The 14,479-nt window shown below is 43.4% G+C and overlaps 1 protein-coding gene across 1 annotated transcript in view; it reads right to left on the reverse strand.

Moving 5' to 3' along the window:
• Positions 1-1,152: 1,152 nt before the first annotated feature.
• Positions 1,153-14,479, reverse strand: part of LOC306945200 (SUN domain-containing protein 3-like) — a gene marked incomplete at both ends in the record, with an annotated part of 62,020 nt that continues 48,693 nt past the window's right edge. Inside the window, 5 exons of the mRNA XM_079533905.1 lie at positions 1,153-1,332; positions 2,037-2,129; positions 2,479-2,649; positions 3,375-3,487; positions 3,971-4,055. Of these exons, the coding sequence (XP_079390031.1) occupies positions 1,153-1,332; positions 2,037-2,129; positions 2,479-2,649; positions 3,375-3,487; positions 3,971-4,055 (642 nt within the window). The remainder of the gene's footprint in view (positions 1,333-2,036; positions 2,130-2,478; positions 2,650-3,374; positions 3,488-3,970; positions 4,056-14,479) is intronic.

Consider the following 14,479-nt stretch of genomic DNA (forward strand, 5'->3'; position numbering starts at 1 on the left):
AAGTTCAGTTCTAGCTGGCCTTTGGCTTTTCTAATTTTCTCCCTGCACGGCTTCACTACGTACTCGTAATTGCCATAAGTTGCTTGCCCATTCTTCAAATACCAAAACCTTTACTTTTGTTCCCGAGTTCCAGCCAAAGGTCTCTGTTCAGCCTGACCAGCTTCCTTGCCCGTCAACTTGTCTTCCATGACTCGGTGACGGTCAGCTCCTGCACTTTTAAAATAACTTCCATAAAAGTATGCCCAGCCTTCCCGGGCTCCTGTGCGCTCCAGAACTGCCTCCCAAGGGACCTTCTCAACCACGGTCCTAAGGAGGCCAAGGTCTGCCCTCTGGAAGTCCAAGGGGGCAGCAGTTCCTGCTGACTCCCATCCGTGCTTCAACAGGGATCGGAAAATGCAGTATCTTGGGATCACTTTGCCAACTCCCAACCAGCCGCTCCCTCCCTCCTCCTCCCCAACAGGAGAGCAGGAGAAAAGGGAATGAAAAGGCTTATGGGGCGAGATAGACAATAGGGAGATCTCTTAACAGTTACTCCAACGGACAGAAGAGACTCAACATGGGAAAAGTTGAATGAATTGATGTTATATTTGATGTTAACGTTGTGGCTTTGTGAATTTTGTTGCTGATATTCCACCTCAGAAGATAACGTAAAATAGTGGGATTTAAAGAGTTAATGTTCTGGTTCCTTGAACTGCCATTCATGGGCATGTGGGGTCCTCGGATGGGAGGGGAGGAGCGGCATTCCCGAGGACCTAGCGCGCAGAGGAAGAAAGGTGGAGCTACTGGCAGGACACCAGCCTCTTCTTCCCACTCTTGGTTTGCCACGGAGAAAAGCACGTGCTTCCCCTGCAGGCTTCTAACATGAGATCTTGTATTTTGGATACTTCCGTCTCTCTCATTTTGTTTGATTTTGTTGGATTCAGTAAATTCAGCTCCTCCTCAGACAGTTGCCGTTGATTTTGTTTTTGTTGTTGGTTGGTTTTTTGTGTTGTCAGACACACGTGTTGTCTCCCTTCCCCCTCTCCTGGAGCGCACGGCCCGCATCATGCCTTGCCTTGTTAGTCACAGAGCCGGGGCCGGATGTGCCGCGCTGTTAGAAGGTAGGGTAATTTTTGTTGCCACTCTCTTTCGTCCCCTGGGTTTGTGCCCCTGTCACGGGCTCAGATCTGGAGACCCCTCCATGAAAGGTAAACCAAGTGGCTTTCCCTTAGCTTCACCGTCAGGGGCTGGATTGCCATGGAGCCTGAACTGATACACACAGGTGTAGTCCAGGTGGCCCCAGTTGCTCAGCACTCGCAGCTTGATGTAATTGATGAACCCGGAGTGCTCATTCTGCAATGAGAAAAAGAAATGAACTGTGTTTTCCTCTCTCCTCTTTGGCCACTGACAATGCAGGAGTGACATACTCACGCATCATCCTACTTCAGGCTGCCTTGCTAGGTCTTCTGACATGCTGATAAGCTGCCATAGTGCAATCAAGACATTTCTTACCCTGCTCCACCTCTTTGGCCACGTGAGTTTTAAAGAAATAAACAGCTACCAAAAGCTGCAGCAAATACACAGCCAAGTTCTTTGCACTTGCTTTGAGTGTGTGTTCTCGCACAGAAAAACGCAGGGGTCGTAACTCTCGTTGCTTTCTCTAGAATGTCACCCATCAGAATGGCCTCCCTGATGCTGCCCGTTACCGGCAACGACAAAGTCCTTGGAAAGCCACACATCCCCCGTGTGAAAGTAGCCCGCCAACAGTACTGCACCCTACGTGAGGCAGCCGCTTGTGTGCAATTGGAAGCCACCTGGTCATGGCAATTTCTGCTGCAAGTGTAGCTGGAGCTTAGCGGTGCTATAAGCTGAAGCAGCTCTGAAGCTTAAAAGCCAGAAGGAAACAGAAACAGCCCAGCGGTCCGGGCATATGCAGGCAGTATAGAGGCAGCAGCAGAAATGCAAGAGGGCCCCCATACGCCTCAGGCTTGGAAGCTTTTCCCCAGCCAACCGCGGTTCCCCTCTCCCACGCTTCACGTCCCTCTTTGTAACCTTACCTGCAGCTGGAAGGTCTGACTGGGATCCTGGCCTGGCGTGAAGGTGAACTCTCCTAGCAAAGTTCCTTCCTCGTCACCTTCTTCCTGCAGGCCCTACAGGAAGACAGGGGTGGAGAAAACAGAACAGTGGGATGCGCTGCTGGAAGAGGATCACAAAGCCCCACAGGGCTTTCTGAAGCAAAGGTGGTCTAGGACCATCCACTGTGCCAGTTCCCTTTCCCTCTGCCTCTCAAACTACCAACTCGTCCCAAGAGCGGGAAACCTTCTTTGCTGTGCTACCTTGGACAAAAAAGGAACGCTGTGGAAATGGAGCAACTCTGAGGAGCTTGTTACTTGCCCTGTGCAGGAAAGAACCGCACGCAGCAGCCCTCTTGGATCTGCAACCACCCTCCACGTCAAACGCTACGCAAAACTACCACCACAACCCAGAGGAATCACTTACATAGACAGCAAAGTCCTTAGGAGCACTGGAGGTGCTGTCTGCACGGTAGGCCGTTGCTGGAACTCCATGGTTTAACGTAACTGCCGTGGGAAAGATGGCCCTGGGCAACTTGATGAAGACGTGCCCTTGGCTTCCTGGGAAGGTCCAGCAGTTACCTGGCTGATTGTCAGGCTGAAAAGAGAAGAAGAAACAGCGTTCATGTGCAAAAGAGCGTCCTGGCTGAAAATCCTGCTGCAGCATCAGGGGCTCTGCAGGTGTACTGGCCCATCTGCTCTGCTCCAAAGCACAGGCATACGGGCATGGCGGTGAGCTGGGTGCACAACCTGCAGAAGCTCTTGGGCTCCTTCTTTTGTGGGGCAGCTTGCAAAAAATAAAAAAGAGGGACTGCTGTGGCTGAAAGGCACCTGCCCGGGGCAAAGAAGGGCCCACCTGCATGAACCTTTCCTGCAAGGGGAAGCTCCCTCTCATCCAGTCCCACCCCCTTCCCCCGGCACCAGCCAGGGCTCTGACTTGTGCAGGTAGCTCAGGAGCAGTGCCAGGATGGGCTGGCAAACACAACATGGGGCCCTCCTGCAGTGCACGCCCTCCGCGCCCTCTGGGGTTCATTAAGAGCCCCAGCGTTCTCGCAGCCCAGATCTCTCGTGGCACCTTATGGGTTCTCCTTCAGTGCCGGCCAGACAGCTCCACAATGGCTGGGAAGACAAGCAAGCTAGCCTGGCAGAAGCTTCCACAGAGGACCTGGGGCAGTCTGGCAGAAGAAATTCTCTGCCAGGATACACAAGAGGGGAGTAGGTCCTCGCAAGAAGGGGTGAAGACAAGGGTAAAGGCAACCCTCAGCAGGGCGTTTGGCCCCCTCTGCCCCGCACCATTCTTCCTCTGTTTCACATTGTTCTTACCTCAAGAATAATCTCAGGAGGCCTCATATATGGTGTCACCAGCAACGAGTGCCAGAAGGCTTTCCCGCTTCCAATCCAGGAGGGAGAAGTCTTGGAACGAACGATAGCGGCGCCTGCAAATAAAAACACGGGCACAGTGGTCAAGCAAGACCAGGAGGAACCAAGGGCTGCTGACTCTGTTTTCCACACGAACAGCTGCACAGAAATGCCGGCTGCCTTTGCACTGTCCTCTTCAAAAGAGTTTCAAAGGCAGCCATACATCCCCAACAGTGATATTCCCTTCGTTCTCACTTGCCGTATCCCTCTGCAACACAATGCAGGGACTCGCTCAGCTATCCTAAGGGGCCACATAAACTGACAGCCAGCTGAGCAGTCACATGAGAAACAACACCAAGTAGGAGTAGCGCTTTTCAGATGTGCTCCAGCCCGCTGAAGGCTCTCTCAGCAAGCACATTCTCAGGGCACAAGGTGGCCATTCACTCCTCACCCCTTCTCCCCTACCCTGCCGGGTCCCAAATGCCCGTCCTGTCAAACTGGACAAGACGCCCTTTGGAACCACCATCTGTGGTCTGGTTGTTTCTACAGCTTAACGGCACCTGAAGTTTTGCTGGCATAATTACGCATCTGGAATGGGCTTTCTTCCAGCTTCTCCAGGACTTGATTGATCATCTCTTGAACAGCCTGGGAAGGAGGACAAAGGAGAGCGCTCGTCAGAAGGAAAAGAAAAGGGAAAAGAGTTGCCTCCCAGCTCCCCTACAAAGCCTGCCAAAGCAAACTCGGCTGCTCCACTTGGATGTAATTCACGCTGCCTGGGAGTTGCCTGCGAACCTCCAGAGCTCTACTATGACCATCTGGCACGGGAACAGAGAGGCTGCTCACTCCAGCGCACTGGACATGGATGCGGCACAAATGGGCTTTTCCTGTCGAGATGCCCCATGACAGGCAGGCTGCGCTGACAGTCCTGCTGGCCAGGAGATGGGGCTCGAGTCAGGCACGAGGCAGGGATTGCCCAGAGGTCACCACAACTGCTGCAGGCCAGCCACACACAGAGAGTTAACTTAAAGCAGAAGACAGAGCTTGCCTACTGCAATGGGGAAGAAAGGCAAAACGCAGAAGGAACTAATGCCAGCCAGGCCTCGGGCTAACATGGCCTTTGAGATTCCCATCACGGGAATCACCGTCAGCTTAGGTTTCGGGCAGACCTGGGGCCGTGCGAGCTCAAGCCACCAAAAGAGACGGTATCCACGGAGCAAGGGCTCTGAAACCAGAACAGCCTTCAGACTGGATGCCCCACGGGGAGGCTGAAACACAGCGTCTCCTGTGCATCTGCACAGGCCCCAGGCACCCAGGGCAGCCAGGCTCAACTCAGGGTGCTGGCTTACAGGTCTTCCAGGGGAACCTGCCACTTCATGCACAGCAGCAGGTGCAGGGAAGGACTGACAGAGAGCAAGAAACAACTAAGGCATCTGAAATTCCCATCAGAGCTCATTCCTTTCCCCCACAAGAGCTCCGGAGCAACAGAGAAAAGGACCGATGGTGATGCACCAGCATTTCTTCCTGCTGGACAAGCCTTTTAGCTGTCTGTGACAGGGAACGCTAGCGAGATATAATGCCACAGTGGGGAAAGAACTTTTAAAATAACTTCCATAAAAGTATGCCCAGCCTTCCCGGGCTCCTGTGCGCTCCAGAACTGCCTCCCAAGGGACCTTCTCAACCACGGTCCAAAGGAGGCCAAGGTCTGCCCTCTGGAAGTCCAAGGGGGCAGCAGTTCCTGCTGACTCCCATCCGTGCTTCAACAGGGATCGGAAAATGCAGTATCTTGTGTATCTCTGCCGGGATACACAAGAGGGGAGTAGGTCCTCGCAAGAAGACCACAGGTAAGGAAAGCTGAGACACAAAGACAAGGGTAAAGGTAACCCTCAGCAGGGCATTTGGCCCCCTCTACCCTGCACCATTCTTCCTTTGTTTCTCAGTGTTCTTACTTCAAGAATATAAGCCATCAGTGGCAACAATTGCCAAAACTTTCCCACTCCCAATCCAGGAGGGAGAAGTCTCGGAATGAACAATAGCAGTGCCTGCAAATTAAAACACAGGCAGAATGGTCAAGCAAGGCCAGGAGGAATTAAGGACTGCTCACATTGTTTTCTACATGAACAGCTGCACAGAAATGCTGGCTGCCTTTGTAACTTTGCAAGTAGCAAGTATCCATAGATTGTAGAGCCCTATGCTGACACCAAAAGGCTCCCAGTGTGATAACACTCAATTCTTTTAATTATAATGCCTTTCCATATACAGCAACAATAGATGTGAAGCATACATTTTTTTTTATTATCTCAATATTGGCTAAGGATAGGGAGAGATTTGCTTCTGCCTGGCAGGGACACTGGTGGACATTTGCCACAGATTTGAAACACAGTCTCTGTGCTCACTGAAGAACACGAAGCAGTAAAATTACCACAGGAGGTCACTGTTGTAACATGTATGCCACATCTAAGTGACAGTGCTGAGGACCAGCATTCCACTTTTGAACGGTGCATCCCAAGCCTGTTCCTGCTGGCAAACCAGAACATTCAGCTAGAGCACAGAAGACCGCTTTACCTATAACAGGACAGAGAACTATGTAACAGAACTATGAAAATAGCCATTATATGTTGACAATGAAAGGAAACAATTTACTTTCTTGTCTGTAAATTCCTGTATCATTAATTATAATGGTTTATTGATGCACGGGGGAAAAAAAAAAAAAAAAAAAAAAAGGAAAAAAAAAAAGAGGAAAAAAAAAAGAGACACAAATTGAAAAGATTTGTATGTTTAAACTTCATTTTCTACTTTTATGTTGGGCATTTTACCGGGACATCAGCAATCATCGAACAAAAACATCTCTTTCCTCTGAGAGACTGAAGTCATGCTGTCACACTGCTTTTTGTTTGACAAGTGTATAGTAACTTAAATGATTTGTTTCAGATGCTTCTCCTGTTGCCTTTGTATTAACATCAAGGGGTGATTAAGAAAGGTCTCTTTTCTGTTTTCTTCCAGCTCTAGAAGTCACAATCACAGACATCTTGAACGGTAAAAGGTATGTAATTTCTACTTTGTTTTTTCTGCCAAAAGAATTAGAGAGTTATTCATACGCTAATCAACATATTTCATCTCAGTAGAAGCCTTACAGAAAATTATAGTAGAAAGCTTTCATAGTCAAACTCTTCATTTACAATACATGAGTTCTGTTTGTTTGGTTTGCTTTTCCCTATGGAAACTTAAGCCATTAATGTATTTCCCTTCTCTATAGAATGTCTTTTGTATGAAGTCGGGAATGAAAGCATGTTAGTGTTCATTTCTACTTATTTTTCCCTATAAAAAAATAAATAATTTATCAGATTGTTTTGAACAAGCATTTCTTTTTAGGAAACTAGTCTACAGAGTCATTGGGGTTTATGCCAGGAAGTGATTGCTCGCTTCTGAGTCAGTTACTGCGCACCAAATTGTCTTCATACTGCTCACTGAGGAAGTGGAACAGTACAGCTTTACTGAACATTACTGGGAGCGAATCATGGTTTGGTACCTCTGCAACAGTCCTTCTAGCTGTATTTATACAACTTAACCATGAGGGGACTACCAGAAATACCTAGATTTTGGCTACATTTCTATCATCAGGAGTGGGTCTGGTAATGTTGCAAGTTCCTTGTTCCAGCAGAAGCCATGAGGCAATTAGCATAAGAATCCTTGTGGTGTGAGACCTTGGCCAGACTTCGCTCTATATACATCCAATGTGAGTTGGCGAGACAGGAGGACAAGTATCTACATTTTGAAGTGAGAAAATGCCATAGTGCCAAGGGGTAGGAAAAGCACACAATATTCACGCTGGCAGCCACCACTGTCCATGTGACAAAATAACATTATTGGGGTTTTCAAGTGCAATACTGTGGGCATAGCAGCATGAACAAGAGCACAAGAAAAATAAGGGAAAGTATTGCCTGGACAGCATGAGTGAAGGTTTACAAATCTCTGCATGTAAAGCAGTCTATTTATTTGCAGACAGAAGGTCATGTATCCAAGTTGTCTAATAAAAAAAAAGCTTATCTCCCACACTGTGTGCATTGGTGTAGAGACAGTTCAACTGGGCTGTCAGACACGTTGTCTTCTTAGAGGAGCCCTTCCTAAATTCTTTGGGACATTTCTGAAGTTTGTCCATGCTGCTTCCTAAAATGACAGTTTCCTGTCTCTTCTCTGTCACTCAGAAGTACATCCCATTCCCCCATCAAATCTAGTTTAAAGCTCTACTAATCAGCCTAGTGAGTTTGCTGCCCTATAAAGCTATAGCGGTTAGAAAGAAAAGCTGAGAGAGGAGAATGGAAAATGGGAGAAGCTCAGAGTACTGTGTCATAGAAATCAGATTTGGGCAGGGGATGTAACAAGTGTTTGTGGACAGAGGGCATAGCTTCTCTAAAGAAGCATCTAGCCAAAGGGAGATTGCTTACTTTCAACTTACAGGGACTGAAGGCAGGGCTGTGGGTGTGCCCATGTCACTGCACAGTACCTTGCATTCCCTAAATACTAAGCTGCCTGGTGATTTCCTCTCACTCATGGCCACCCGCTCAAAGAATTAATCGAGCTGGGCACACTTGCACCTATGACACTCCTCTCAGCCCCTTGGAAAATTCCAGATTCCAGAGTTCCCAGCTATCAAAGGTGTGGGCTGCTATTCTGTTCTGCAGGATCTCTGCTTGGATGCACTCATCTGCCCAGAAAGTCTGTTGCCCCCCCAGTCTGTTGCAGCCCCAGCCCAGCCATTTCAGTAGGTGGTCACCTTGTTTCAATGTGTTCACACCAGAGTCCCCTTCTCTGCTGAAAAAAGCACCTGCACCAGAGGTGACTGCCACAGACAATGACCACAGTGCATCACAAATTAGGGTTTTTGAAACTGATTGGTTTCTCAAGGAACATGCCACAGTTTGCCTGAATGTTTGTGTGGCTCAATTGCAGTTCTTGGCCTACAGCACAGTGTAAACAGTTTCAATGAAAGTAAGCTCTGGCTTGTTTTCAAGAAAGGCAGGGGCTTTCCTGGCTTTTTCTCATCTTTGCAGTTTCGAAAGCATCTGTATGCCATTTTTTGCTGTAAAATGCTGAAGACATACAGCTGTCCTCAATCTTGAGTAGACTGAAAGAGTTGCTGACTTTTTCTTGTGAGTACTCCTTGTCCCTGAGTACTTTCCTGAAAATTGCTTTTCATCAGAATTCATAAGAATAAACACATGCAAATGGTTGAAGGCAGTAGATTAGCAGCGGATTTATTGAACTACCATAATCAGTTCACTAATTCATAAGGTGATTTTTTCCTTAGTCACTTTCAGTCTTAACAGCACAGCTGTTGGAGAGGGTTTGGCTCACTTCATAGTTAGCTGCATGCTTATTTACCTGTGCCTCAGAGATATGGTGGAACAACAACAGGAAGACAAAAACTGAGACTGGTGTGGGTATGTTTCCTTCAAAGTTTTGAAAATTTTGGTTATCCATTCACCCTGAACTAAAAGGCAATTTTTATTTTATTACTTTTTTAAAACTTTTTGTTTTTACCACTCTTTACAGTTGACTCATCTTCTATTCCTGACAGATAAAGTTTCTTTCGGAAACCTGGTCCGCCTTTGTGAAAATATCACAAGGTCTGTGGAGAGCAATAGCATGAGAAAAATAAGGGAAAATACTGCCAGGATAGCTTGTGAAGGGTTACAAAGCTCTGAATGTAAGGTTGGCTGTGTACTTTTAGATGGAACCTCATGTATGCAAGTTAGTCTAATAAAAAATAAGTCTTAAATTCTCTCAGTTCTCAAGAACTTTGTCAGGTCTTTGAATAATAAGCAACTGCCCAGTTCCCCTTGAAGACATATCCTATTTGCCACTTCAAAACTTAGGAAATGATCATAAATCCAATTTTTCTTGAGATTGTCTCAAAGGAATGTAGAAATTTGGAAGACAACCCTTGCTTGAAGTTAATGTTTCCCAGCTTTTTTGAGGGAGGTTGGGGGGAAGTTGAGTCAGCCCACATTGGAAGAGCTGAGCCGTCAGATAAGCCATCTCTCCAGGAAAAGACATTTATAAAATTTTTAATGGTAACCACTGCAGAGTTCTGAAATACTTGTAATGAATCATTCAGTGCTACATATTGGCCTCCTCTTCTCCCACTGAGTCATAACTCCTACTTCAGTAGGAGTAAGCATGGGCAAAATGAAACCATAAAAAGCCTTCTGCCTTCCTCTCATGTTTGGTCTACTGAATGTCAGAACTACTATAAGGGATTCTAGCAGGGATTGAATTTGACTGTAAGAAAAAAGCAACTATCTTCAACTTCAGTGGTAATTGTAGTTATGACAATATACAGGAAAGGTGGTCAGTATAGTACAGAGATAAATTTCAGGTGCCAATCTTCAAATTATAAATGAGAAAACATCTACTCAGAAGCTATCAGAACTTGGAACTATGTGAAATTCACTAGTAACCTCCCTGATAACTTGCAGGTTATATGCTACAACTGAAGTTCTACATCTGCTCAAATATCTCCTGTCCAATTTAGGCCACTGAAATGATCCAAAACAGCAGCAGAGACTCATGATGTGTCTACTTTTCCCTTAGACAGTGGTATCAGTGTCCATCTTACTGTCATGAACCCATCAGCTTGCAGTTTTATTAGAAATTCAGAGGGTTCATTTTGCCTATGGAAGTTTCATGACTGCAGAGTGGAGGTATATTCTAATTACATATATGTATAAATATATGTATATAATTACCCAAATATAATGCCAAATTCCTGGAGCCAACAGGACAACAAGAATGGCCTTCTTTAGATCTGTAGAACAGTTTTATGTCAGGTAGCTCTCTGATAAACAATCCCAGGAACAGCAAATATAGGAGAAATCAGAATCCAAAAGTCTCACCACTGGGCAAATGGCTCAGGCTAGTAAAACCCAAGCATTCAGACACGTGTTACCTTCTTGGTTTCAGAACCACTCTACGTGAATGCTGTGATTCTGCTATGAAAAAAAGTACTCCAAAGTAATACTGGCAATTTTAGCAGTCCCTCTTGAGAAAAGAAAAGAGGATTATGAATCCTGTTCATAATTGTTGGACCTTCGCACCGTCTCAGGTGTCATGTGTTATTTATGGAGAAAGATACTGTATTCACAATGCTATTACCTTGTCAACATGCTAGATTTGAGAATACTTAATAAACTGACTAATTGTCCACATGCAGTATACAGCAATCGTAAGTATATAACCCTGATAGTTTATATATCCAGGATTTTTACTGTATCTAAATCCAAATTCCTAGAGCAGTAGTCTAATGTCTCTAGCACTATAATCCATAGGCTGAGTATTCTTCAGGGTATGGAACCTATCATTTAGAGGCATTAAAAGCTAAGTATACAGCACCTCTGTATTATCTTTAAATCATTCATGTACTCTGAAAAAAAAAAATCCATAAAAGCAAACGGACAACCCTGCAAGAAAAAAAAAGCAAAAATCACACTGTTAGGTGTTCTACAATAGCATTCTGATATAAAAACGAGAACAAAATGATGCCAGTAAATTCTCTGTGATGACTCGCGATGTAGAGGTTTACAGAAATTCTTCAATCATATGGTTACACTAACTCAAAACAAAAATGTGTTATTTTTTTATATGGACCTACAGGCTTAATTAAAAATAGTCTCTAATGTATCGGTGTTATTTTGATTTGTGGAGAGTAGATAAGAAAATGGCTATGCTGAGTCGTTGAGTAGACATGTAAATCTTGTTGCCATTACTTAGTGCAATTCCTATCTTAACTTGAAGGAATAAGGATATGTATGACAAAGTATGAAAGAATAGAGCTTATATTTTATGAATTTGCATCCATTGGTGGCATTGTAAAGGTATTTTACAACAAACTGGAGTTCTATAAAAGGACCTCCTGTGCAAAGTGTTGGTCAGACTACATAGTTCAGTCAGGCTCATCTGTCAAGCATAAACGTGTTGAAACATGCATTATGGAGTTTCTTGTTTTAAAGATATTCAAAACACAACTGGACAAGGTCTTGAGCAACTTGAATTGATCCAACCCAAACGCTCAGGTGGAGGAGGAATAGACTGGAGCAGATGACATCCAGAAGTCCCTTCTACTACGTATTATTTTAAGAACTTCTCTCAGTCTTCTCTCCTGTCATCACCTGAGGGGACAGGACACTGTTGGGCAAGATACTGTACTCATGTAAGGGAGATCCTCAAGTCACAAGGCAGAAAATTAGAAATAATAGTGTCTTCACCTCTTATTTGGAAATGATATTTGGAAATTTGGAATGACATTGTGTATTGTGCTACACAGTGTAGCATACTGGAAAAAAAAAAAAGATTAACAGACTAGAAATCACTTGCTGTGAATGAACAGGTAATAAATCATAACCAAATTATTACTGGCATTAGATATGTCTCATTTTTCGTTTGATTAATGGAATGTAATTAAATCAGGAATTACCAATTCTAATGGAAATCTGGCCAATAAAGAAGTTGAAATAATTTGGTGAATCCACTAGTAACATTAATGTATTAAGAGTATTTAATATTAACTAACAAGAAATACGGAATAAAGTCAATGTAAATATGTAATACTAAAAGAATGAAGAAAATGCTGAGATTATGAGCTGTAAATATAAGATTAATATACTAGTTGAATAATTTTGCTTCTGAATTATTTTAGAATTATGGTTTCTGTTCCTTTTGTTTGGGAACAGATCAGAGTAATTCTGGACAAGCCATTAGGTCTCTGTAAGTTATAATGTTTCTATTTAACAGCTCTTGAATATTTTATAACCCAGTGGTTTTTGTTCACACCGAAAAATAGTAGTAATTTCATTCAAAATATCCAATATCTCATTTGCAAATGAGATATCTGTCTGATATTTTCAGACAGATATTTTCAGAAAAATTTTTTCAGAAAAAATCCCTAGGTCCCTTTGGTTGTAGAAGCCTGGAATAGTCTTGCAGATTGATTTTGTCTATCCAAGACACTAAGTGGTAGTCACAATCCTGCATTAGGTTGCCACTAGCAAGCTAATATGATGATAGAATCATTTCTTTCATGTACTCTGATTTACTGAGAATGAACTAACATGAGGCTTTTTTGTTTACTGTATAAAATCTTTTTGATAAATACTGCATGAAAGGACTTTTCCCTGGCAGTCCTAGTATCTCAGCTTTGTCTTTGGCATACATCTCATCACATGTTTATGGCTGCTCAGTACAGTAGGAGGCACATCACTGGGACATTTCTGAGATAGCAAGCTAAGAATGTTCTCCTTGTTGACCATGCTGATAGAAAGGATGATTGTGTTGCTCTGGAGGTCAGTGCAGAACAGAAGAAATCATAACTAAGTTCTCAAGTGCCTGGAGAACGGAAATAATAACTGTAAGTACTACAGTGCTTCAAGATTTTTTTTTTACTTCTGTTATTCATGTTTTAATTTTTAGGTTGTATGAGTTCTGTTTTGTTGTTCCTGATGAATCCTCTTTTCCTCCACAACAGATAAAGCTGGGGAATTTGATGCAGAAGAAATCCACAACGTTCTCCTGAAAATTTCTATTGGCCTAGAAAAATATTGCTATGATATGTATTTCTTTTCTGTGATTCAGGAGCTCATGTGAGTCATCCATGATTTCAATTGCAGTCCCAAGAGTTCAGTCAATAAAGCATTTTGGCAGCATTTAGCATGCTCAGTCTTTTGAGTCCTACATGAGACAAAAAACAGTAAAAAGGAAAATGGCAATCGAGTGCTCTTGGAATGAATAAAAAGGCACACATTTACATCTTTGATATCTTGAATTTTAATGATACTACTGAGAATACGATTCCTTTCACATTTGTAATTTTAAAGGAGAGCAGGTGGTGAAGGTTTCTTTTATAGTGTTAATTAAAATAGCTTACACAACCAAGCCCCTGCTCAAATAAAGTATATCAGAAAGACATAAGACACTCAGTGAATGCTGTATTCTAATGATTTAGTCTTAAGTAGACTCAGTCATTAGAATACTGGAACACATTGGAACAAATGCACTGGAGATACTTAATACCCAATACACATGCACATTTCATTCCAGTGAAACATCATCCTATCGAGTTCACGAAACAAGCACTAGACTGTAGGTGTTCTAAATGCGTATTTCTGGAAAGTAAAACAAGTCTGGATTCATTAGGAATATTTGTATCCCTGATGGCCTTAGTAAGCAAATAAAAGAAATGGATCTTCAAAACACAGGGCTTCCTCACTCTGTAATATAGTCTGTTGGCAGGAAAGTGCAGGATCACTTCCATGTTGATGTAATAAACTGTAAGACCAATGATACACAACTCAGATTCATCCATTAATCCACTCATGCAACTCAGAAAAAAAAAAAAAAAAAAAAAACTATGCCTCCACCTTCCAAAAAACAGTTTAGGGCTGGTTGCTATCAGTCTGCTACATTCAGCTGTTAGGAGCACTCAGCACGGTTAGAGAACACCCCATTTCAGATGCTTTTTTCTTGATGAAGGATTGAGTCTTTAAGTCCTCAGCAGCACATCATAGCCATCTAGATACTTCTTAATCATAGATGAAGTTGCTCGGTGGAGAAAGCACTAGAAGCCAGTAGTCTGTACATCCTTTCATCATTGGACCAGTTATAAATACAAGCCTTATCTCGTATTGCTCTCTGACTTAATTTTAATTGAGCAGTGAACAATGAAATGCAATTGAAAGAAAGACTACCAGGTGGCTACTTTTAGTTTTTGGTGCAATTTGATTAGTCTGATATCCATTTTACTTGAAGACCTCCCCACCTTTTGCCACAAACATATAAATGGTAGCAACTGAATGTTGTTTTTTCCTCTATATGATTTGAACAGATGTTACTGTTCTTAGTGTTCACCCTCCTGTAGCAAAGTTATAAATGATTCGTGCTGCTTTTTGTTTGTGTTTCAGTATCTTTTAGATGGTGTAACTATTGTTAAAACATAGTCTAGACACAGACATCAGTTTTTTGTTAGGTTTTTATAAAGAAGTACAAAACGGGAGCCTGATCTATTCTAAAAACTTTCTCTG

The sequence above is a fragment of the Tetrao urogallus genome (genome assembly GCF_951394365.1).
Source record: "Tetrao urogallus genome assembly, chromosome: 3".
In the NCBI taxonomy this organism is placed as follows: domain Eukaryota; kingdom Metazoa; phylum Chordata; class Aves; order Galliformes; family Phasianidae; genus Tetrao; species Tetrao urogallus.